The sequence below is a fragment of the Silurus aristotelis genome, assembly GCF_946808225.1.
Source record: "Silurus aristotelis genome assembly, chromosome: 6".
Taxonomy (NCBI): Eukaryota; Metazoa; Chordata; class Actinopteri; order Siluriformes; family Siluridae; genus Silurus; species Silurus aristotelis.
This window is the reverse complement of record NC_139579.1, coordinates 3,848,806-3,873,894: the sequence shown is the minus strand read 5'-3', so window position 1 is coordinate 3,873,894 and position 25,089 is coordinate 3,848,806. Positions and strand designations below refer to the sequence as shown.

Below are 25,089 nucleotides of genomic sequence, written 5' to 3'. Positions count from 1 at the left end.
GTTTAAACAAATATATATTGTTTATCAGAAAATGATCTGAACAATGAATAATAATTTTTTCCGAACCAACCCCATCTAATACATGGTACATTTGAGATGTTACGTTCGTACAGTTTCAACAAGTGCATGCTGGGAGAATCTTTATTCTAAAACAGAAAGAAAGAAAGAAAAAAAAATTCCGCAGGCGTGGGTAAGGGAGGAAACTCTGACACTGATAACACACTAGCTTCCCCATAGATTATTCGCAGCCTGGCTGAAGAGCTAAATATATTTTTTCTTCAACACATGAGCAGGCAGCGTCCTCCCCACTCGCGTACTAATAAGCGTTTACTTCCTGCTGTCTGAAGCCTGAAAGCTTTTCCTCACACTGCGGCTCTAGCAAAGAAAAAACAACAACAACAACGAAAAACACTCGAAGCTAAGTTAAAGTAACTGTCGGATGCTAACGACATTTGGATTGGCAAGAGATTGCGGGTGGACATCATTGTGCCAAGCTAATGTGCTAGTTAATGTGGCGAGATACGATGAATAGTGAGAAAGAGAGAGAGAGAAAGAAATGCTAATCTTATTTTATTAACAAGAAATTTGGTTTAATCAGCACACACACATGTAGCATCTACATGTGTAGTGGACATGCTGGTTTTAGGCACAGCATTAGCTTACTTCTCTTCAAAATACAAGGGATACAGAAGTGACATACACACACACACACACACACACACACACACACACACACATACATCATTCCAAGGATGACAAAATTCATAGATAAGGATGAAATAAATTCAAAGCACTGCGCTGCTGCATTCAGTATAATAATAACTGATCTCTGATTATTCAATATAGTAGTCAGTATTTTTGGAAGGAGTCTCCTGTGTCAGTCAGATATACAGTTTTATATCTTCAGGGAAGTTTTTAGGACATCGGAAAAGACAAGGCAAGACCACCATGACAATGCAACTGTGCACCACGCCAACTCCACGAAGATATTCTTGACATGGGATGAAGTTTTATCTCGAGTGGCCTGCTATAGAGCTCTGACCTCAACCCTACTGAACACCTCAGTACCTGACTTTTTTACCACCCTTCTACCCGAATAATCAAAAATCTCCGCAAGTACATTATGAAATCTTGGTCCCCAGAAGAGCTTGTTATAAGAGCGAATGGGAACTCAACATGGAATGCACATAGCAATCTTATGGTCAGGTGCCCACAAACGTTTGTCTTTATAGCATATGTGTAGATTGTAATCTAAAATAATCCTGAGAGGATTTAATTAGGGAGTGGATCCCGATGTGGTTTTTCACCACTGTAGCCTTTTCCACCTTGTGATTTGTGCATTCTGAGGTGATTTTTTTTTTCTCACCATTATCATTTGATGCAAAATAATCTTTCAGTTTGGCATTCCGTGAAGTCTTTGTGTTTTTTGCACCATTCTGTATAAACTCTAAAGACTCCTGTAAATGAAAATCCCAGATCATTACTACCAACATCCCTGCTACTGCGGATCATTGTCCTGGACCAGTATCTGCATGATTGTATGCATTGTATTGCTGTCACTTGACTGGCTGATTGGATAAGCGATTCTTAGAAAGTGACAAATCATTGTAAAGTACCAGATATTTCATACTACACTGAATACAACGTGTAAAGCTTATAAATTCATGTTGCCAGACAGACTATAACAGTGTACTCAGTGACTCATTGTTAATATTAATAGTTTTTTATGCATAATCAATAGTTCTCTCATATAACCCCATGCCTGTAGTGTTAAGATAACACTTCTTGGTGTCAAAGTCTCTGATGTACTAGTGTTTTTCATTTAGACAGAAAACTTACTGACCTGAATTGAGCTATGTGCAGAGCTGAAAGCTTTTCTAACATTTTTAAAAAATATATTATTATTATTTGTTTGTTTATGTTGTTGTATCAGAGCTATGAATAGTTTTTCCTGTAGGTGGTTCTTTCTGTATAAAAGTATCTTTTTTGTACATCGGCTCAAGTATCTCACTCGTCGACAGCACAGGATGTGCAGATCTATAGCCCACCCTGCACACGCCCACCCACCCACACACACACACACACACACACACACACACACACACACACACACACACACACACACACACACACACACACACACAAAACATGGTTTTGATGCAAACCACAATGTTCCGAAAGACAGGAGGTCTTTTACTATAGTGATACACATCACAACTTTGCAGAGTTGTGTGTGCTGAGCTGCCACACACACACACACACACACACACACACACACACACACACACACAAACACACACATGAACAAACACATGAACATACACATACAAACTGGATTTTCCGAAAAACACAATACAAGTTTGTAACGTGCTGATTCACACTGCATTACCACACAAGATGCATTTAGATACAGATTCAGGTAACACGTTTTTTTGGGCAGGGGGGATTTCTTTTTATAGCCATTTGTAACTTTCGGATTGATGAAAATAAGCTAAGAACTCGTCGGTTGTACAGGAAGAGCTAGCCATAGCATCAAACCGCCATCGTATTTTTTACCCATAGATTACTACTACTCATACTAATCATAATAATAATAATAATTAATAATAATAATAATAATAATAATAATAATAATAATAATAATAATAATAATAATTCTAACTTTGATGAGTACATTTTGTAAAACAATCCCATAATTTCTTTCTTGAATCATTTATTTATTTGTTAGATGCTTTTTATTAAGATAAGACAAATTGAGGTATTCTAAAAACCTTTGCCCAGGAGTGTGTGTGTGTGTGTGTGTGTGTGTGTGTGTGTGTGTGTGTGTGTGTGTGTGTGTGTGTGTGTGTGTGTGTGTGTGTGTGTATACGCAGTGTAAATAAATATACACAAATTTCTACCCACACAGAATCCAGTTCAAACGCTGATGTTTATTTAAGGCACAAAACACACACACACACACACACACACACACACACACACACACACACACACACACACACACACACACACACACACACACACACACAGGCTCTCCGTGGATGCCCCCTCGGGTCTGTCATGTATTAGAGCAGTCTCAGTAGCCCACACAGATGGAGAGGAGAGAAGAGAGCAGGATGAGAGAGGAGAGTGAGATTAGAGGACAAAGGATGAGTGTGTGTGTGTGTGTGTGTGTGTGTGTGTGTGTGTGTGTGTGTGTGTGTGTGTGTGTGTGTGAGTGTGTGTGTGTGTTCGCGCTGTGAATGAGGATGCTCTCTGTTTCCTGTCTGTACTGTTATTCAGTTCCTCCTCCACAGTCCTCTCTGTTCTTTTACTGTAATGAACAACAGACTGTGCTGAGATTTGAGATTTGTGTGTGTGTGTGTGTGTGTGTGTGTGTGTGTGTGTGTGTGTGTGTGTGTGTGTGTGTGTGTGTGTATCAGTAGGCATGCCTGCAGGCAATAACTGCATGTCCAACCTCTTAGGCTGTCTTAGCCATCAGGAGGTTTAAAGAAACGGTGTCTATGAACCTTCTAATGGCACAGGGCGTTAATTAGAGGTAATGTGTCTCCGAGAAAATTGGAGGTGTAATGAACCATAAAGCCCTGGTATCCTGTACGGAGGCAATTACCGACATCCTTTCACGCTACACCATTGTGTCCTTGCTCTCCAGCTGGTGCTGTGATTTATTCGATGGTCTCATCATTATTACATGATTGTAATAAGATTGGATTATCCTGTCATCATTTTTGCATTGCACTTACTGGCAATGAATAGATAAATGATTCATTCCAATTTACCCAGAACATTGTGTTCAGCTGTAGATGTGCTGCTCTTGCAGTCACAGTAATCATTCTTTGACATTATGATCATTTACACTGAGTTTATTCTACAAAAAGCAACTTGTGGAGACAGTCTGGTGTTGTTCTTGTCTGTAAGGAGTCATTCAAGAGTCAGACAGGAGTTGTTCATGAGTTGGTTTTGAGTCATTCTGGTGTCCGTCAGTAGTTGTTCTAGAGTTGGTTAGGAGTCATTCTGGTGTCTGTCAGGAGTTGTTCTAGAGTCATTTCAGAGTCAGTCTGGAGTAGTTCTAGAGTCAGTTAGGAATCATTCTGAGTCAGTTGGAAATTATTCCAGGGTTGTTTAGGAGTCATTCTGAGTTAGTGAGGAGCTTTTTGCATAATCAGTTTGGGAATCATTCAAGGGATCAGTCCAGACTTGATTAGGAGTCGTTCTGAAGTGAATCATTCAGTCAGGAGTCAGTCCAGAGTTGTTTAGAACATTAACAAAATCATTTCAGAGACATGCAGATGCTAGTCTATAGTTATTCAAGACTCAGGCTGTGAAATGAATTATTAATTATGATAACACAAAATATAGAAAATATTTTCAGATCGATTTTTATACAAGTATCCTCTTTATTTTATTTTATTCATTTTTTAAAATACATTTTTTTTGTCTGTGTTATTTCACCTTTGTACTTTATTAAAATGTTCCTCCAATTACAGCGGAGCTGGACTCAGAGCATGCTCAGAAGGTCCCAGAGGCGGACTCAGGACAGCAGCAGGTGAAGTTAAAAGAAAGGCAGAAGTTCTTCGAGGAGGCATTTCAGCAGGACATGGAGCATTACCTGTCCACCAGCTACCTGCAGATCGCCGAAAGAAGAGGTGAATGAACTTATAGAGGGAATGCAGTGAATCCACACACATAACAATTACATTATACTGTACTTGTGATTCAGAAAGTACAGACGTCAGAGTCGGTTACAACTGTGTTTATTAACTTCAAATAAAAAATCAAGCTCAAGCAATGACATAATTTTCAAACGTTTCAACTTATCCGAATTCCCTTATATACCACATTTCACTCAGCGTGTCATTCAGGTGTCAGACCAGAGTCTTTCAGGAATCAGTCAAGAGTCATTCAGGAATTAGAATGAAAATATTTAGGAGTCAGTGCAGGATCATTCAGGAGTCAGTATGGAGTCATTCATGAATCAGTGCAGGATCATTTGGGAGTCAGTATGAATTCATATAGGAGTCAGTGCAGGATTGTTCAGGAGTCAGTATGAATTCATATAGAAGTCAGTGCAGGATTGTTCAGGAGTCAGTATGGAGTCATTCATAAATCAGTGCAGGATCATTTGGGAATCAGTATGGATTCATAAAGGAGTCAGTGCAGGGTTGCTTAGGAGTCAGTGTAAAATCATGTAGGAATCAACCCTGAGTAATTAAGGTCTAATGTCAAGAGTCTTTCATGAATTCAGCCCAGATTTTGTTCAGAAATCAGAATGGAAACATTCAAGAGTCATTTAGGAGTCAGTATGGAGTCTTTCAATTGTAAATCCAATGTTTTTTAAGAGTCAGTCTGGAGTCCTTCTGAAGTCAATCTATAGTCACTAAGAAGTCAACAAGGAGTCACACAGGAGTCGTTTATGGTCATGAGTCATTCATTGCTTCAGTTCAGCATTGTTAAGCAGTCAATCAGGAGTCATGAGTTGGTCAGACGTGGGTATTTGGAATTGTTTAAGAATCCATTTCGGAGTTGTTCAGCAGTCTGTCAGGAGTTATTTTGAACTTGGTCAGGAGTCATACAGGGATTCAGTCCGGAGTCATCCAGGAGTTGGTCAGCAGTCATCCAGTGACCCAATGTTTGATCTTCACTTATTAAAATGTTATTGTTACTAAGATTAGAGATCAGAATTTTCCCAGTATGAAATGAATTTGAGAAATTGAGAAATGCTCAAAAATTGTTCAAACAATTTAGATCATATCTAATAAAAAAAGAGAAAAAACCCTGATTAGGTCTAATGAGCACAGTAAACACGTCACATAGATATGCATATGATCACATAGTGTCTTTGCTTTGTTTAATTGCTCATTTAGAGTCACACTGGAATTTGAGCTCAACCAGTAATTCTTTATTTCAAAATATAATGGCCACGCTGCACTCTTTTGTTGTTCTGTGGCAATACTAGTGATTAAACTATAATAAAACTGCAGGGTATTGACTGGCAGCGTACACAATACTGACTTAAAAATGAATATATTCAACAATGACTTATTTGTTATTGCCCTCACTGCTGTTGTCATTAACTCCCATGTATCAGTAAAGAATATTAGACTCGTGTTTGCGCAATGCATTTACAATATATTCCTGATGAAACGACTCTTCTCAGTGGTGTACCCAGGCGTTTTATATTACAATATTACAAGAAGATTGCTCTTTACAGAGTGCTTTCGAAAGCTCTTAGCTGCCATTACTGAGAATGAGTTTTGCCTGGAGCTTGGCACGCAAGTCAATAAGATGCACAAGTTTTTTTTTCTAGCCCTGCCTCGAGTGTCATTTCCTTGTCCCTTGTGCACTTTCCCTCCCCTCTCCAAATGTGTATAAGAGAGCAGCTGAACAGGTCAGTGCTGGAACACAAGGCATGGTGTACAGTGAGTCCACTATAAACGGGATAAAAACCGTATACACAAAACTGAATCCGGTATGAGTACGGGGACTCATTATGACCTACTAACTGATTATTACTAACAGTTTATTAAGCCAGAATACTGAGTTAATTAGTCGTTGTAAAAAGTTGTTTCTCTGTCGAATGAGTTTGTGCATTATAATAAAGAGGTAGCAAGGTAATGAGATGATATTCTAATAATGTGAGTTGCTCAGTCAAAATAATTACGCAATATGTTGAAATATTGAGTTACTATGTAACAATAGACCAAGAAGGAGGTTTATGGATGTGGTGAAGGAAGACATGCAGGTAGTTGGGTTGAAAGAGGCAGATGTAGAGAACAGGGGGGTATGGAGACGGACGATCTGCTTTGGCGCCCCCTAATGGGAGAAGCTGAAAGAAGAAGAAGAAGAAGAAGAAGAAGAAGAAGAAGAAGAAGAAGAAGATACCATAGTCAAAAGTATAATAATAATAATAATAATAATAATAATAATAATAATAGTAATAATAATAATAAGATACTAAACTGAATACGATGGTAACCATATAACGTGATAAACAAAGTCAAAATAATGAGATAATATCCTGTAATGATAGGATACCAACTCAAATTAAAAAGATATCTTATTATCGTAGAAATAGTGAGATACAACTCAATATGATGATATAATATTGTGAGATAACGAGATACTAAGTTAAATAGGATACTAACTCAAAATAATGAGATACTAACTCAAATTAATGAGATTATATCTTGAAATAATGAGATACTAAGTTATGATACGAACTCAAAATAATAAGATGATATCCTGAAATAATGCAAAACATTAAAAACAGCCATGTTTTTATTCACATGTTCAAAAAGCTTATTTTTTAGCTATGAATCCTCACAGCTTTATTTCCCAGTCTTGAGGAAGTCGGGAGGAAATCATGTCTCAATGCGTCTTGTTGAGAAGCTTCTGAAAGCCTGTAGAACGTCATGCCTTTTAGTTGAAGCACCTGCAGCTGCTCTTTAAGCCGAAATACCTTGCAGTGAAGAAGACGGGCATGTGTGTAAACCAAGCTAACACGTCCCTTCTCTCTTTCTCTCCACTGTCCTTCCCTTCCTTCATCCCGCTGCCCTGATTTAACTCATCCCTGAGGTATGCAGCTCTGTGCTGTCCCTACCGCCGCCTCCGTCTCTCTCTCTCTCTCTCTCTCTCTCTCTCTCTCTCTCTCTCTCTCTCTCTCAAACACACACACACACACACTCACACACACACACACATGATGGTCATCCCTCTGCATGCATGTGATGTAACTCTACTAACAGCATGTATCCGTATTCAATGTGACAGTGTGGAAATGTTGACACACATAATGTATATCAGTGCTGTTTTTTCTGTATTTTATACTGTATTATCACACACACACACACACACACACACACACACACACACACACACACACACACACACACACACACACACACACACACACACACCGTAAATTCACTTTAATGCACTTTTATTTGTTTTTGGCCATGAAGCAACTTCACAAAAATAAGAAAATTATTGTATAAAATTAGACATTTTAAATTCCTGAACCTGTTCCTCTAACTTTATCCCTTTAAATGAATCCCTCATAAATTATATGGAATACAAAGAGAGAGAGAGAGAGAGAGAGAGAGAGAGAGAGAGAGAGAGAGAGAGAGAGAGAGAGAGAGAGAGAGGAGAGAGAGAGAGAGAGAGAGAGAGAGAGAGGGGGAGAGAGAGAGAGAGAGAGAGAGAGAGAGAGAGAGAGAGAGAGAGAGAGAGAGAGAGAGAGAGTTTGACATGCTTTGGCAATACAAAAGTCCATTTATTTGTCTTGTCAATAAAGCACCTGAAAATCTGAGAGAGAGAGAAAGAGAGAGAGAAAGAGAGAGAGAGAGAGAGAGAGAGAGAGAGAGAGAGAGAGAGAGAGAGAGAGAGAGAGACCATACAGTTTCTAATAGTTTTTTCAGTGGCTGGTTCTCCTCTCCTCTCCTCTCCTCTCCTCTCCTCTCCTCCCTCTCTTTCACTTTCTCTCTCTCTCTCTCTCTCTCTCTCTCTCTCTCTCTCTCTCTCTCTCTGCCTCTCTGCTTCATCCTATCTCTCTCTCTCTCTCTCTCTCTCTCTCTCTCTCTCTCTCCTTCTCTCTCTCTCTCTCTCTCTCTCTCTCCTCTCCTTCTCTCTCTCTCTCTCTCTCTCTCTCTCTCTCTCTGTCGTAAACTTGCTACTCGCGTCCACTTTTGGAAAAGCTGCTCTCTTTTTCTCTAAACTGTGAACACAAAACCCAATTCTCAAGCTACATTCACAAAACCTCAGACTCTTCTTGCAAAACCAAACTTTCACCTCAAAACAGTTCAATCTGTGCTCAAAACAGAACTATGTTGTCAAATCGTGCCCCGAGTCAATCAAAATTAAAATCACTACAGAACAGTCACTAAACACTACGTAGAAAAATAGAAACACAATGCTCAGGACATGAAGCTGGAGAAATAAATGTTTATTGTTCACTGTAGGCTAAATGCATGTTGCAAAACAAAAAAAACCTGTGCATTTTGCACTTATACAAAAAGACAAAACAGAAATCTTGTGCATTTACACGTAGCACTTGTAAAAACAAACAGAAATCTTATGAGTTTGCCACTTGTGTACAGTAAGCCCATGTAAAAATAAAGTACAAAAATATACAAATAAGTGCATTACTCAGCCCAGCATCATGTCTCTGTACTGGGTCATGCCACAGGGCTTCATCCACATCACAGGGCACATTTTGTCTGGCCAGGCAGCAGGGGGAAAAACCCCTGGCATGCCGTATCCAGGCTTGGCATGCCTCCACACCTATGTCGCCACAGGCAAGTCCCATGGCTTGCAGTTGATTTACTCTGGTGTAGGGTTGGCGTTTATATACCTTCCATTGCCATGAGGAGAAGAATTCCTCAATGGGGTTTAGGAAAGGGGAGTACGGTGGAAGGCAAAGATTGATAAAACCTTGGTTCATGGTACTCTCTAACCTGGAGGGCTCTGTGAAAACTCACATTGTCCCAATCAACAACATAAATGGGGTGGTCATCCTGCTGCCCTACAGAGCATATCGCGTTTGATTGAGTGAGATTTGGTAAGATTAAACCCAGCTTCATTCATGTACACGTATTCATGGGGTCTTTCCATTGCATCCAGTTGAAGAACCCTCTGTAGAAATAGATATAGTTTTGTAAGTGATACGGAAAAAGTGATTTAGGCCACTACAGTAAATCACTACTTAGAGTAATCAACATCGGATGTGTCTGGATATTTGCCAACCTGTACATACTGGAATCTTTGCTCTCTGACTCTGTCTGAGTTGCGATCAAAGGGCACTCTGTATAGCTGTTTCATGCGCAGTCTGTTGCGGTTGAGGACACGATCAACAGTAGAGAGGCTGACACTGATGATGACCCTCAAAATGTACATGGTCCTCAATGATCTTCTGCTGAATTTCACTCAGTTTAATGGCATTGTTCTCACGGACCATATCTCTTGGTGGGGGGAGAACATACCTGTCCTCCCACCCCCATGTGGCAGTCTTTCAATTCTACAAAAAGAGAACATGGAGTTACAAAAAATATACATGGAATACTAGGCCTACAAACAGTTAGACCAACCCTCCATGACAATACTACAGTACATTGGTACAGTGATGTACTGAAACATATATTTACTTACAGTATTCTGTGGTACAGTATGTAGTCTGTCATAGAGTAATTGCTGTCAACATTTACATCCTGTACTATAATGTCAAAAAAGGTAATTACCTGTTCTCTTCTCTAAATCTTCAGATTATGGTGGACACAGTGAATCTACTGATGTTTGGTTGTACCCTTTGTCCAGCCTCCCTCATGCTTATACCATGGACAAGAACATGGTCAATCACAGTAGCTCTGATTTCATCAGATATTACTGTTCTTTGTCTTCGCTGACCACCTCGACCTCCTCTCACACAAACTCTTCCTCTCAGATTTCTATCTATTGTAGGGTCTCACAAACCAGTGCTCTCTAAACTGGCTTACTTTATATGTTCCCTCACATCATTAGCCACAAGTGTGATCCATTTTGAGTTGTAGTGTTCAAGTGGTGAAACTTGTGCTTTAATTGTGTTTGACTTTTGTCACCTGTGCTCACCATTATGCAGCACGGGTGCATCACAATGAAAATGTGTTGGCAAGTTGTGCCTAAACAGGTGAAAAGTGCTTATGGTTTTGCCAAAAGAGTGATTGATTCAATCAGTGGGTTCAGGCAACTGAGCATTTGGTTCAGACAATAGGGTTTAGTGTTTTAGCAATTGAGAAAAACTGTAAATGCTATACGCCATCTAGTGGTGAAAGATGGTGTAACAGCATGGACATCCATAATACACTATAACTATAATGACTTTATTTACTTTACATACTGTGCTGCAAAACTCAATCACTGCAATAAAAATGCAAGGGTTACTTCACAACAAATAATTTTTGGAGAACGCTTCCTTGTAGACATATATTCCTGATGGAGTAATGAGATAGTTTCAAACAAGGGAAGAAGAAGTGATATTTCCCCCTTTAATGTGGTTTGCAGAGCCAATAGGAAGCATGTCTTCCATGGAGGTAAATGTGGACATGCTTGAGCAGATGGACTTGATGGACATGTCTGACCATGAAGCATTGGACGTCTTCCTCAATTCAGGTGCAGAGGACAACAGTGTGGCTTCTCCTATACTGGGTACTGGGTATACACACTTACACACACATCTATGAATTACATTTTCTTTACATGTGTTGTGACACCTGACACTTTTTTTCCCAAGTATTTCTTATATAATATTATCTCTATAAGTAGCTATAGAGCTCTGACTCCAACCCTACTGAACACCTTTGGGATGAATGTGAACACTGACTGCACCTCAGGCCTCCTCATATCACCTACATCACTACCTTTATGTCTGAATGAGCACAAATCTTCACAGGCACAATCCAAAATCTAGTGAAACATCATCTCAGAAGAGTGGAAGGGAATTTTAACAGCAAATGGGGACTAAATGTGGAATGAAGATGTCCAAAAAGCAAATACTAATCTGATGTTCAGGTGAAAGTAATTGTAAATGTAATTCACCGGTGAATCCTTAAAGTTTGACTGGAAAAATAAAAGGCTGGTTTCTGTAGTCAACAAGAAAAAAGTAAGAACAATTTTATGTTAATTATTGTAATGTGTTTCATGAACAATAGGGGGCTCTAAAAACAGCTTTTTAATTAGTCCCAATTACATTACAGGATTACCATGGAAAAAACAAGGCCTCCAGAGAGTATATTCTTTTCATCTTGTTTGGTGTGTGTGTGTGTTAGAACCCGACGTGGAGTCGTTCGGAACTGAAATCAGGCTCCAGGTCCCGACGCAGGCTGAGCTGAGGCACAAACTCGCCTCGCTTTCATCCACCTGCACCGACTCAGCCAGCCAGGACACCCAGGAAGAGGAAGGGGATGATGAATTTGAGAGAGGTGGAGTCAGGCACGAGAGGGAGAAGATCAATGCTGATGTACAAGCAGGACAGGAGAATTCCTCCAAGAACTCTGTAAATCGTGACTCTTCTACATAGAGTACAGGGTTTTTCCAAACTGTACACTCCACCCCCAGTGTGATATGTGTGAAAATATAGTGTTGTGTGTGTGTTTAAATGGTATTTTATGATCTCATGAGGTTTTGTATAGAAATCCACTGGTACATACCATTTATCTGATCCTCTTATTAAACCAAATCCCAGTTATACTCGGTTTATAGAAAGCTACGATCGTTAGCGATGTTGGTCTGATTTTCCTGTGTGTTCATTATTAAAAAAGAAAGAAAAACAATCTACTGGAACTGGTGTGACCTCGTGTCTTGTCCATGAAGTCCCAGGAACTTGCCATAGATGCTAGAATATGCATGTAAAGCACAGAAATGCACCTTTAGTTATAGTGTTGTGAAAAACGTTTTCCCACAAATTTTTTGGTTTCAGGATTTACAGAATTAAAACTATATACGTACCTGCAACCGATATGAAAAAACAGCCTTTTTGTTTTTTAAACACACCTTTAAAAATCGATGTTTAATTGGAAAAAACAGCCTTTATTTGTCACAAACACTAATCAGGCACATGATGACATTATGTCTGATGACATGAATAACTTTGATGTCCTCAAAGTTGATGTTAGAAGCAGGAAAAATGAGTGAGTGTAAGGATTTGAGTGAGTTTGACAAATTGTGAAGTCTAGACGTCTGGGTCAGAGCATCTCCAAAACTGCAGCTCTTGTGTGGTGTTCTGGTCTGCAGTGGTCAGAATCTATCAAAAGTGCTTCAAGGAAGGAACAGTGGTGAACCGGCGACAGGGTCATGCTCGTCCGAGGCTCATTAATGCACGTGGAGAGTGAAGGCTGGTCCGTGATCCAACAGACGAGCTCCTGTAGCTCAAACTGCTGAAGAAGTTCATGCTGTTGCTGCTCGAGGGGTCACAGCTGTTTTGGCATCAAAAGGGGGGCCAACACAATATTAGGCAGGTGGTCATAATGTTATGCCTGATTGGTGTACACACACCAATTATTACACTAAAGGTATTTTAGGTTGCAGGAAGAACCGTGCTCAAGCACCTCTATTGGTCAGTTAGGGTATTGCATCCCCAATATTTTGTTTAAGGGAAGTGATTTGCAATTGTTAAGATTTTGGACTTCTGATCAGAAGGTCATGAGTTCAAATCCCAGCAGCACCATGCTGCCACATCTGGGTCCCTCAACTGCTCAGTTGTTTAAATGAGATACATGTAAGTCTCTGTGGATGAGGATGTCTGCCAAATACAAGGAAATCTGAATGTAAATGTAACCCAGGTGGCCATAACTGTTCCCCACCACTACCACAACACTCACCAATTCTTTCCCAAACTTGAACAATACAAATAAATAATGTCCAATGATTCAATTATTAATTAAAGAGTGCAAAGTTCATTCATGAATGCTCAATAAACAAGGAGTTTAATCAAGGTATGATGTGTGGAGTGGAGGATCTCGAATGGTTTGCACAGAACATGGACCTCCTCAACACCACCGAACGCCACTGGGATGAACTGAAACACAGACCAAACCACAGACTATTTCATTTAAAATGATATACAGGTTTATATAATAGCAAATGATTTATTCAAAATGACAAAGTTCATTCATGAAAACTGAGGTACAAATTGGGAAGCCCTTCAACTATGACTCTTAGTAAAGATCGTATCTAAAACATTCCACAGACAAACTGAAAAGGCTACAAATTGTCAATAAGTTTTTATTAAACCTTGAGTACAAACTTGAAAAGTAAAAAAAAAAAAAATAGGGAAAAAAAAAAAAGAGAGAAAAACAATAGAACAAACATGAAATCTTTCCGTGTGTGTGGAAAAGCTGAGATGCAGTGCGAATAAATTAACTTTGCCAGACGTTGAGCAAATCTTTCATACAACCTATCAGGAAAAAAAAATAAAAACCCCAAAAAAATTGCAAAAATACATAGTAAGGCCATAAAAACTTGACAACTCAACACAGTTTATAATTCCTGTTAAAAACAAAACCAAAGGAAAACCTGAATTGGTTTTTTTTATTAAATAATCCTAAAACAGTTCAGTCTTCTGGAAAGGAGGACAACCATCAAACTAGATTATAGGGTTGTTGTTTTTTTCCTTTTTTTTTTCCTTGACAGTCACCACTGGCAAGCTCAGTGCAACATGAGTAGCTACTACATTGTTGAATTTTCAGAAATAAAAATGTAAAAAAAACTTTTTTTTTTTTTAAATGATGTTTTTTTCTCCCTTTTCTTAAAAAAAGTAAAGCTTCAAAAAAAAAAAAAAAAAGAAGAAAAAAAGTAACCTGGAAACAGGTGGGAGGGGCATCGCTACTCCATATCTTATTTTTTATTTTTTTATCAGTGATATAAGCAGCACTTCAGATTTTCTCCACAATGCCAGAGGAACCCTGTAGGTGTCTCTCTCACGACCGACCAACGAGCGCACACGTTCTCGGGTCGAATGAAGAAACTGAAAAAAGTAAGGCTGTTTCTTCATCATGTGTTTTTTCATCTGGTTTCCTCTTCCTGGCACCTCGACGCAGAGGCTCAAGTATTTAAACAGACATTTACAAGATTATGTACAAAAAAAACGAGTTGTCGATGGGTTTTTTTGAGAAATCGATTATTAAAAAAATGAAGTAAGGAAGAAAAAAAAGAGAACAAAACTATTTCACATTATACCCCCCTTAGCCTAGCGGCTCTAAATTAAAATAATTCGAAATGAATTGGGGAAAACAACCAATAAAATGACTACTAATAATTACAATAATAAAACAATGAATAAAATTAATGTTAACTGGTACAGATGAATTAAACAGGAAGTGTGGAATGTTAACACGATTGCACATGTCGAAGCTGAAAGCCTCCGAAAGCAGATAGCACTCGTTTTCGTTTGAACCTTTTGTGAATTGATGCGAAAAATGAAATAATAATAATAATAATAATAATAATAATAACAACAATAACAATAAAAATCTAATCGAATAAAACAGCACCAAAGAATCAGACGAAGCTCCTTTAGCTGAAGATCTGAAGATCAGGCACAGTTAAAGGGGGAGTCGCTAATGTCAGCGCAGGAGCTCGTCATGACCGTCTCGTCTCACCCAGTCCAGTTCAAAGCGTCCGATATTTCAAATTAAAAACAAACAAAAGAATCCCGCTTTCAAGTGTTACCTCGTCTTAGCAACTAATTCAAAGAGGTCAAATGTGTTCATTTATTAATAAAAAAAACTAAAAATTGGAGCAGTCCAGGTCGGCCGAACGGCCACCGTGTCTCTGGAATCGTGACACAAAGTAGACAAAAAGAAAGAAAAACAGGAGCACCAACATGTCTCGATTCACAGTTCAGGCTGAGTGTGTGTATGCAGTCGACAGGGCCAAGGACAAAAAAAAACAAACAAACAAAAAAAAAAAAACAAAAAAAACAAAACAAAAAAAAAAAACAAGGGTCCGGAAGAGAGGACGAAAATTGTCTCACTTTTTTAACCGGACCAGAGAGCATGCTGCTTAATGCTAACAAAAAAAAAGAATCCAAAAGGAACCAAAAAAACCTTCTTTCGCTCTAGTGCAAAAAAGGCAGCTCGCTCGCTCACATGCAGCAAGTGTCGCCGTACTGTAGGAGGCAGAAGATCCGCGATTCAGAGATCCGCGTGACTGAGAGAAAGAGAGGTGTGATTGGGATAAAGCAGATCTCAGAAGTTTAGAGCAGAGTCGATCTCTCTCTTTTATGAGATGGCCATCGTGGTGTTTTTGCCCATTTGGGTGAGAGTCAGCTCTAAGGAGGCGCTCTTCCTCGGGCGACGCTTGTTCGGGGTTTTGTTCGGACTGGAGCTGTTGCAGCTTTGTGACGAGCTCTTCGTGGCTTTGCAGCACACCAGATTCACCAAACTGTTGATCTGCTCCTGCAGCGAAAGAGGACAAGAAACACAGGAAGTCATCATCATATATGTATAAATATAAAAAAAAAAATCAAGCAGAACATTATAGACAACTGCCTAATATTGTGTGGGTCCCCCTTTTCCTGCCAAAACAGTCGTGACCCCTCGAGCATTAACAGCATGAACTTCTTCAGCAGTTTGAGCTAAAAGAGCTTGTCTGTTGGATCGGAGCACATGGACCAGCCTTCGCTCACCCACGTGCTTCAGTGCTCGTTACCATCACCACACACACACAGTAATGTATAGCAGTAAAGGCAGAGGTTAACCAAAAGTGACATGAGGGAGCCAATACTTTTTCTCCTTAGTGAGGGAAAAAAAAAAGAGAGACACAATGCAGAGTCAGAAGGTCACACCTGAGCCACATCTGCATTAGAGGATTAGTCAAGGATGTATGTTTCCTTAACCCACACACAAAATAAACATTATTTTTTTGTTTTGTATATTTACTCATCCAATGGGTAACCAAATTCTGAATTTAAAAGAAGCACACGGCTGGATGATCTCCGAAGCTGTTGAAAAAAAACAACAAGGGCACCACTACTGCGATTATCAGCAAACGAGTCTCAGCGCTGCCCCCTGCAGGCACTCTTTTACTCAGGAGACTGGTGAGCTTTACCTCGTCGTAGCGGTACATCATCTTCAGTCCACGGCAGGATTTGTTTCTCTCCACGTAGCGCAGCGCACACTCCAGACAGAACACCACATTCTCGTTCTCCTGTACCACCTGAAACACACGCAACGTTCAGTACTCAGTTCTTTCTGTACACTGGTTTGTGGACACCTGAGCATACGTGCTTTTTGAACACCCAGTTTCATTCGCTTGCTGGTATAATAACCTCCGCTCTTCTGGGAAGATGTGCCACTAGATTGTGTGTGACGTCGGCCAACTGGAAACTAAACGCAAAATGTTTCGAAACATTCATCCCGGAAAAACTATCATTACTGATACTTTCCTGTATCGTTACTGAAAATAGGGGCCAATATTGTTGCAGCCATACGAGGGCCCAAATGGTAAATAAACTGATTTGGCCTTAACCTGAATGTGGCATTGAATTATTTACTTCAAAAGGAAAAGGCAAGAACTGAACGTGCTTTCAGAATGTGCTTTTCGAATATTTCCTATATATTATTGTAATATCCTTATATACTACGGAAAATAATGAAAACTTGAATATGCGAGTTCTTTTGGGCGCTGTGCTGCAGGGGTCGGTTAGGTGGTGATGATGATGATGATGTGAACTGTAGGCTATAGGCTGGTCAATAGCCGTCTACGCTGTTACTCGTTAATAGCCATTATAGAACAAACACATTTATATAAATTCTGGGATGCCCTCACAGAAGCTTCTAGAACATGACTGGACTTCCTGACCAATCAGAATTCAACAGTGATGTCGTATATTAAGCAAATAATAATACTAACTGAATTATCTGCCATTCTAAAACACCATTTGGTTGCATCTCTGGATTCACCTCACCACCGCATTGTTTTTCATCATTTTATATTTGAATCTAAATAGTTTTTTTATTCCAAATGAAATAAAGGAAATGAAACTGCAGTCTTACCATAGACAGGTAACAGAGGTGTTGGCACATCTGGCAGCGTCTCTCGGACGACTCGAGAGCCGGCCATTTGCGTGCTTTCTTCCTGTTGTCTGTGTGGCCATTGTCATGAGTGCCATATCGGGCAGAGGAGAGCAGACCAGCCTCGTAGAGATCCTGCCTCTGCTTCATCTCTATGTTCCTGCACACACACACACACACACACACACACACACACACACACACACACACACACATTCAATCCAATTATTCACAAGTATAAAACAGACAAACAGGAAGTCTATGGAAGCTTGTGGTCTCCAGATTTGCACTTTAATCTTTTCAATCAAAAAACTTCTTTCCTGCTATCATCCATCTCCTTTATCATTTTTCACTAAAACACTGAAGCGATTCCATCCACCAGTGAACCCCCTGACCAATAAGGTACTAACCTGAGATCTTTGAGAAGAGAGGAGATTGCACTTAGCAGAAGTGCATTCTCTCGTTTGGCCTCGGCCGTAGCGATCTGGTACAGCAGTTTCTCCATGGAGAAGGGCTTAGCGATGCGCCTGCATTTCAAATCCTGACCCAGGAGGAAAAAAATAAATAAAAACAAGTTTAAAACAGGGGCAGAAAGTTAAAGCAGTGGGCAGGTATAACTGTTGTAACTGCATCAGTCCAGCAGGTGGCAGCAGAGGGCAGAGAGACCAGCCTTACCTTGGCAGCCTCGTAGCCCAGGTTCATCCACTGCGGCGTGGCGAAGTGCACCGTCTCCGACACGCTGTAGCCGCAACACACTCTGGAGACGAACGTGCCGGGAAAAACCACCACAAACTGTCCGCTCTGCTGCACCGTACGGTGCACTTTAATCCCCTCACGACTCAGAACCTCGGGAGAGATCTTACACACACATCCAAGAATATTGATTATCAATATTGATTAATTGATCATATAAATTCCTGTATATTTATTGAATGTGTTGTCAGTTATGGGTTTGTTTATAGGTTTGCTACTGTTTGACAAAATACGAACAAATAATATTTATCTATAAATATGAGTGTGAGGTCTTGGAAGGAGTCTCCGCTGTCTGCGTTTCTTTTTTCTGTAGTGACTGTCAACGCAAAACTATCAAATGTGAATGTAACTATGAAAAGTGCTTTATTTATTTCTACAATATAATCGGTATTATCAGTATAACGATATAAAAATGTCGGTTTATCTATACACACACACACACACACACACACACACACACACGCACGCGCACGCACGCACGCACGCACGCACGCGCACGAGCACGCACACACACACACACACACACACACACACACACACACACACACACACACGGCACTACAATATTCTGTTGGTTACATTTTACCGGTAATGCATTTATTTCCTTTTTATTCATCATTATTCATCGGTATTATTGTTGTATTTGGCATTATATTATTATTTATTAATGAATTAATACTGTCCATCAACACTGCACTTGGTATAATGTGGAAATTAGATCGGGTGTGTGTATTTCATGCGTGTGGCATTTGTGCGCGTGTATAAATGTGTGTGTGTGTACGATTCTCTCACCATTATGTTCTTCTCCAGCATCTCGAGTCCCGGTGTGCCGTTGGCCTGCAGCAGCGTGTGCACTACTTTATCAAGCTTAGCCTTCTCCTCAGCAGGGATCGAATACCTGCACAGCACAGCAAGAAACCCTACGTTAGCTCTCTGTGTGTGTGTGTGTGTGTGTGTGTGTGTGTGTGTGTGTGTGTGTGTGTGTGTGTGTGTGTGTGTGTGTGTGTGTGTGTGAGCAAGTGTCACTAGAGAAAAAGAGCACTCCATGCCAGCTGTGTGCTACCATAGCAACTGCCTTTTTTTTATTTTTATTTTTTTATTTGATGAGTCAGTTCACACGTGTGCACGTGCACAGTCTCACAGGAGCAACACTTGCTGTGATCAGTTATGCCTCGATGCTGAGTCCTGTCTCCTCTCGCCTTTCTCGGCCAGGTTTTTTTCTCTCTCCCTTTCTCTCTCCCCCTCCCTCTCTCCCGCCCTCTCTCAGCTGTATTTCTAAATCCGTACACGGAATCTAGAAACCCATGTCGAATGTAACGAACGTTGTAGTTACATTTATCGGATGTATGATTAGTCATTGATTAAGTTTCTCATAAATAACTGAATGAAAAATTAGCATATAGTTTGTGTTACTAAGACATTAATATGAATAAAATTAACTATACATTTCCAAATACATTATGGTCTGATTTCTGGCACTTCTCAGCACTTTGGGCAATTACTCAGACATATTTCTAATATTTATTGTATATATACACACGTATACATTATATTATATATAAAAAAACAAATATATAATCACTGATAGCACTGATTTTTACACATGAGACCGTATGCTGCATGGAGAGCGCTATATTACATTTGCATATTTGCATATGTATGAGATATTTATTTAATTCAGCACGTTATCATGATTCAGTAATGGGTTGTTTTTATAATAAAGTTCAGTACTATGTTATATGGAATGTTTGTTTTTGTAAGTGTAAGCTGTGTGTGTACTGGTGTCAAATCCCACTTTCTGGACTAACGATTGAAAAAACAGGAACTTGTAGATCCGAAATGAAGAGTCCTTTTTTTCTTGAATTTTTGTCTTTATTTATACATTTTTTTAAGTGCTCTGTTTTCTAAAATAAATAAATAAATAAATGTATTAGGGAAAGTGAAGTGCTTTTTAAAAGCTCCTATGCTTTATAAAAAAGTACAAACTGCCCCTTTAATTGCCCTCAGAATCACAAACTCCTCTCTGATGTGATATTAAAGTCAGGCACTTACCAAATGCAGTCAGCACCTGTGTGTAAGTAATCGATGTATGGAAGGCGATTTTGGTCTCGTGACCAGCATGAGGTAGAAAAGACCATGCCAATGTTCAGCCAGGGAACAGTCACCCCTGTACAGAGATAGAGAGAGAGAAAGAAGGAGAGAGAGTAAATGAATAGAAAACACACACTCGTAGTTCTGAGACTTGCAGCAGATAGACGGAGACTCACCGGGCACGGCACCGAGGTGGCGCAGGATGGAGCCGGAGTTGTGAGGGAGGACAGTGAGGTTCCATCCGTGTCTACATAAACAGAGGAAAAAAAATAATAAGAGTCAAGAAACGTACTAATCCAGGAGGGAGTCCCTCTGTCTCTCTCTCTTTCTGTTCCTCTCCCTTTCTCTTAATGTCAGTCTGTCTGTATGTCTGTCTGTCTGTCTGTGAATCTCTTTCAAATTGCCTATTTCTCTGTCTCTCTCCTTTCGTCTTTTTTTTGTTTCTCTCTCGTGTTGCCTGTTACATTGTGTCTGTCTGTGTCTCTTGTTTTACTTGTTTCTCTTTGTCTCTCTCTCTCTCTCTCTCTCTCTCTCTCTCTCTCTCTCTCTCTCATTTCGCCGTTTCTGTATCTCTTTGCGTGCGTCTCTCGTTTTGCCTGTTACACTGTGTTTTTCTAGTTTTTGCTTGTTTCTCTGTATCGCTTTTTGTCTCTCTCTTATTTTGCCCTTTTCTTTATCTCTTTCTGTCTACAGCTCTCGTTTTGCCCGTTTCTCTGTCTATTTCTGTCTCTCTCAATCCATCTCTGTCTGTGTGTATCTCTCTATTTCCCCTCTCTCTCTCTCTCTCTCTCTCTCTCTCTCTCGCGCTTTCACTCCATGTGTCTCCTTCACTGTCTCTGACATTGTATGTGTGTGTATATACACACGCCTCTCACTCTTTAAAACATTATCAGAATATCAGCGTGCAGCAGAAGTGAAAAAGCTCTTACTTTGAGAAAGGCTCTGACTTGCCCACGGGAAAGCCGCTCCCATGTGTGCTTGTGTCCACTTTCCCACAATGCACCGCTACGTGGCAGTCCCTCTGCTCCACTATTCGCCAGTACTCTTGCTACAAGAAGCAATTCGATAATTGCATGATATGGCTTGTAGCAGTAGTAATAATTATAATAATATAATAAAAAAAACATGAGAATTACAGACAATAAATCACATTAGGGGTTGAGTTTTTGCAGATGTAGTGGGGAATGAATGAATAAATAAATACAAACAAATACCTCGACCTCTGATGCTCTGGGCTCCTTGTTGAAACACATTATCATCGCGTTCCTGGCTATTCTGTAGAAAGTGGTCAGCGCTACTGATCTCCCCTGGAAGGCCACACACACACACACAAACACACACACACAGTCAGAAATACATCCTCTCCGCACCACTTCCTCGTTTAGTCCCCGCCGCCCCAATACTGGAGCTAACAGAAGACACGTAGAGGCTTTCCCTTGCCACACCGTGCACATGGCAGCTGGGAAACTCCACACACAAAAATGCCAATCGCTAAAGTTCGGATGAGTCACAGCGAACGAGCCATGTTTACGCTAAATCACTTTCAATTGAATGCATTTGGGAAGGACGGATCTTTTCCTGGAGCTTTAGAAAGCGTATTGAAGGCAATACAAGAGTGAAACACTTTCAAAACTAAAGATTGAGGCCCTCCATTAGTGCTAATGCAGCTCAGGGTGCAGCTGAAGGAAACAAATACAAATGGAAATAATCCTACGGTAGAACTATCAAAGCCTAAACAAATAAAAATAAATAGGTCAAGGGTTTAAGTGTAAAAAATTTTTTTTTTTTTTTGTATAATATCTGGAACTCTAGAACAGTTAGCATCTGTCCCTTTGTAAGTGTCTACACGTGTCTTTTATATCGGCGTTTGATGATGCTGGACTGGAGAAGTGTGCCATGCAAGATGGAACAGATAGCGATGTAGGGGAACAGATGGAACCAGCATGGGCCCAAAGAACTGGAGCCACTCTCATGCACAAGTGTGTGTGTGTGTAAGAGAGAGAGAGAGAGAGAGAGAAGAGAGAGAGAGAGAGAGAGAGAGAGAGAGAGAGAGAGAGAGAGAGAGAGAGAGAGAGAGAGAACGAGAAGGAGGGATGTAGACAGAGAGAAAGAGAAGGATTTATAAATATATATATATATATATATATATATATATATATATATATATATAGAGAGAGAGAGAGAGAGAGAGAGAGAGAGAGAGAGAGAGAGATCACGTTTAACACAAACCTTCCCCAAGACACACTCGGTGGGGAAAGTAGAAGGTGCTTTTGAAGCGCTCTATAAATCTGCCTGCACTTGAGCTGGAAATAAAAACCTTGTAGAACTTCTTGTGTGTGTGTGTGTGTGTGTGTGTGTGTGTGTGTGTGTGTGTGTGAGTGAGAGAGCGCACAGCAGGCGTACGGTTTCAATTAGAACGGAGAAAATGGAGTTAACGATGGAAGCCAGGTACAGTGTACATGGAGCATACACAAACACACACCTACATAAAAGAGAGAGTGTGTGTGTGTGTGTGTGTGTGTGTGTGTGTGTGTGTGTGTGTGTGTGTGTGTGTGTGTGTGTGTGTTAAATTAACTTAAATAAGAGCATTTATAGCAATTACACACACACACACACACACACACACACACAGACACACACACACACAGACACACACACAGATACACACACAGATACACACACAGATACACACACAGACAGACACACAGATACACACACAGACAGACACACACACACTACAGCCTTTTTATGTGCTGTATAGGTGTAGGTTTGGTGTACAGTTTGTTTGGTGGCCTGGGTGCTGCTGCAGCTGTATTTCAGCAAAGTGACAATGACACAAAAAGAAAAACCTAAATTATTAAAATATACAAGCTTTTGACCAGATTCAGTTTTCCAGACCAAATTCAAACTAAGCCAAACACACATTTCACGGAAATTTTCTATTTTACATTCTATTCGTGCCCTTGATTTTAGAAAAGCTCCAGTTTACAACAGCAGCTTTTCCAAAAGCAGTGTCTCACCTTATATATACACTTGTGCTGGTCGCTGAGAACCCCTTCGTTTCCTTTCTCTTCCACACATCCCTCCTTCTTCTCATGGTTGAAAAGTCGTCGGCGTCCAGGATTACGTTGCGTCTCCACCTCCTTGCCTGGTCTGTGAAGGCCGTTTTTGGGCTCGTATCGCGGAAGCGCCAGGGCGTGGCCGTTCCCACTCTCGGAGTGGCCCTCCAGGGGCCCCCGGCGGCGCTCCAGAGTCTCCTTCTCGGCCTGGACGTCGTGCTCGAGGCGACGCTGCTCGTGTGGAGACAGCTGGTCGTAGGAAAGAAGGAACTGCAGGTAGGCCTCCTGGAGTTTAGCCAGCCGTTCCTGAGCCGATCGCGGGATCCGGAGCAGATCGGCTAAACGGCTCCACTTCTTCAGATCCATCACGCGCTGCATGCCACCCATGTCACTGACCAGTTCGGAGAAGCGTGCCAGATCTACCTCGCAGCCTCCTGTATAGGAACAGTGGTGTGTTTTTTCCTAATTGCGCAGTATATTTTGTAGATATGTGGTTTAACCCTCGATTCAACATGATAACTCCTTTAAAACATCAAGGTTTTTTTTTTTATCCCAAACTTTTTATTTTTAAATTATAAAATGCGTCACCTTGAAGCTCTTTAATCCTAGAACTGATGACATGATCGTCCATTAATAATAATAGAGGTCGACCGATACTGATAGCTAGGCTGAATCGTACTTTCCGATAATCGATTAGTCAGTCAATACTGGGTAAAAAATAAAAAATAAAACTTGCATAATACTAAACTTTTTTACGAAAAAATAAATTAAGTGCTGAATCATGAAAATGCGCTAAATAAAAAAAATATATATATATATATTATTTAATATAATTAATATATTATTAATTCTATTCAAATTAATATATCAATTCTATTAATAAATAGGATTATATAATTGATAATGTTATAATTAACAAATAATAAATTATATTTAGTGAATATAATATAGCACTCTCCGTGCAGCGTGCAGTCTCGTGTGTAAAAACAAACAGCACGTGGAGTTAGTGATTCGCCCCCAAGAGGCCGCTCTTGTAACGACGACCTTAAGCCGAAAATCGGTATGGATTTTAACGATATTTCCAGCAATCAAACAATCGGTACCAATTGATCGGAAAAAAACGATGAATCTGTCGACCTCTAAATAATATTACTAATAAGAGCCAAGTCCAATTTCCTTAAGCTTTTATTACAAATAAGCTTTTGAAAGCTGAACAAAACCTACATTACTTTAGCCTTTTTAAGTAAACATCGATGCTCTGCAAAATTAACTAAACTCCTGCCCCAAAGCATTCTTGTGATTAAAATTGGTCACCTTGACTTTCATTACACTGGAGTGTTTGCTTATTCATGAGCAATGGATATTAATCATTCAAACAAACCCGATACCAGGAAACCCCTCGAAAAACTCTTGCATACCACGTATACTAATAAAAATACTTCCCTTTTTCAAAAGAGTCTCTAGTTTAAGAGGTAAAGATAGAACTCATTTCCTATACCGCTTCATGTAAATATAAAAGAATAGCAAGTAATTGCTTGGCTTTTTTTTTTTTTTTTTTTTTTAAACCTTTAGAAGTGATATTGAACAGAAGTCTACACCCTACAGTTTAATTTTCCACCTGGAACACTTCCAACATTACAGCTGAA

General features: G+C 40.0%; 2 protein-coding genes across 6 annotated transcripts in view; one reads left to right on the top strand and one right to left on the bottom strand.

Annotated features, from left to right (window-relative positions):
• Positions 1 to 13,944, top strand: part of dtnbp1b (dystrobrevin binding protein 1b) — a 40,151-nt gene extending 26,207 nt beyond the window's left edge. Inside the window, exons 1-4 of one of the 4 annotated variants that reach the window (XM_083544439.1) lie at positions 2,259 to 2,419; positions 4,488 to 4,646; positions 11,041 to 11,175; positions 11,796 to 13,944. In XM_083544439.1, coding sequence (XP_083400565.1) covers positions 2,398 to 2,419; positions 4,488 to 4,646; positions 11,041 to 11,175; positions 11,796 to 12,046 — 567 coding nt within the window. In that variant the 5' untranslated portion in view covers positions 2,259 to 2,397 and the 3' untranslated portion in view covers positions 12,047 to 13,944. Of the gene's footprint in view, positions 1 to 2,258; positions 2,420 to 4,487; positions 4,647 to 11,031; positions 11,176 to 11,795 lie in introns of those variants that run through there. The other 3 variants (XM_083544438.1, XM_083544437.1, XM_083544436.1) reach the window with 3 other exon arrangements.
• jarid2b (jumonji and AT-rich interaction domain containing 2b) overlaps positions 13,736 to 25,089 on the bottom strand; it is a 127,699-nt gene continuing 116,345 nt past the window's right edge. For both annotated transcript variants that reach the window (XM_083544260.1, XM_083544259.1), the window contains exons 8-18: positions 23,405 to 23,877; positions 21,599 to 21,691; positions 21,314 to 21,432; positions 20,561 to 20,631; positions 20,346 to 20,460; positions 19,086 to 19,191; positions 18,216 to 18,398; positions 17,951 to 18,081; positions 17,523 to 17,700; positions 16,576 to 16,683; positions 13,736 to 15,923 (exon numbers count right to left, since the gene is read on the bottom strand). In XM_083544260.1, the coding sequence (XP_083400386.1) occupies positions 15,747 to 15,923; positions 16,576 to 16,683; positions 17,523 to 17,700; positions 17,951 to 18,081; positions 18,216 to 18,398; positions 19,086 to 19,191; positions 20,346 to 20,460; positions 20,561 to 20,631; positions 21,314 to 21,432; positions 21,599 to 21,691; positions 23,405 to 23,877 (1,754 nt within the window). In that variant the 3' untranslated portion in view covers positions 13,736 to 15,746. The remainder of the gene's footprint in view (positions 15,924 to 16,575; positions 16,684 to 17,522; positions 17,701 to 17,950; positions 18,082 to 18,215; positions 18,399 to 19,085; positions 19,192 to 20,345; positions 20,461 to 20,560; positions 20,632 to 21,313; positions 21,433 to 21,598; positions 21,692 to 23,404; positions 23,878 to 25,089) is intronic.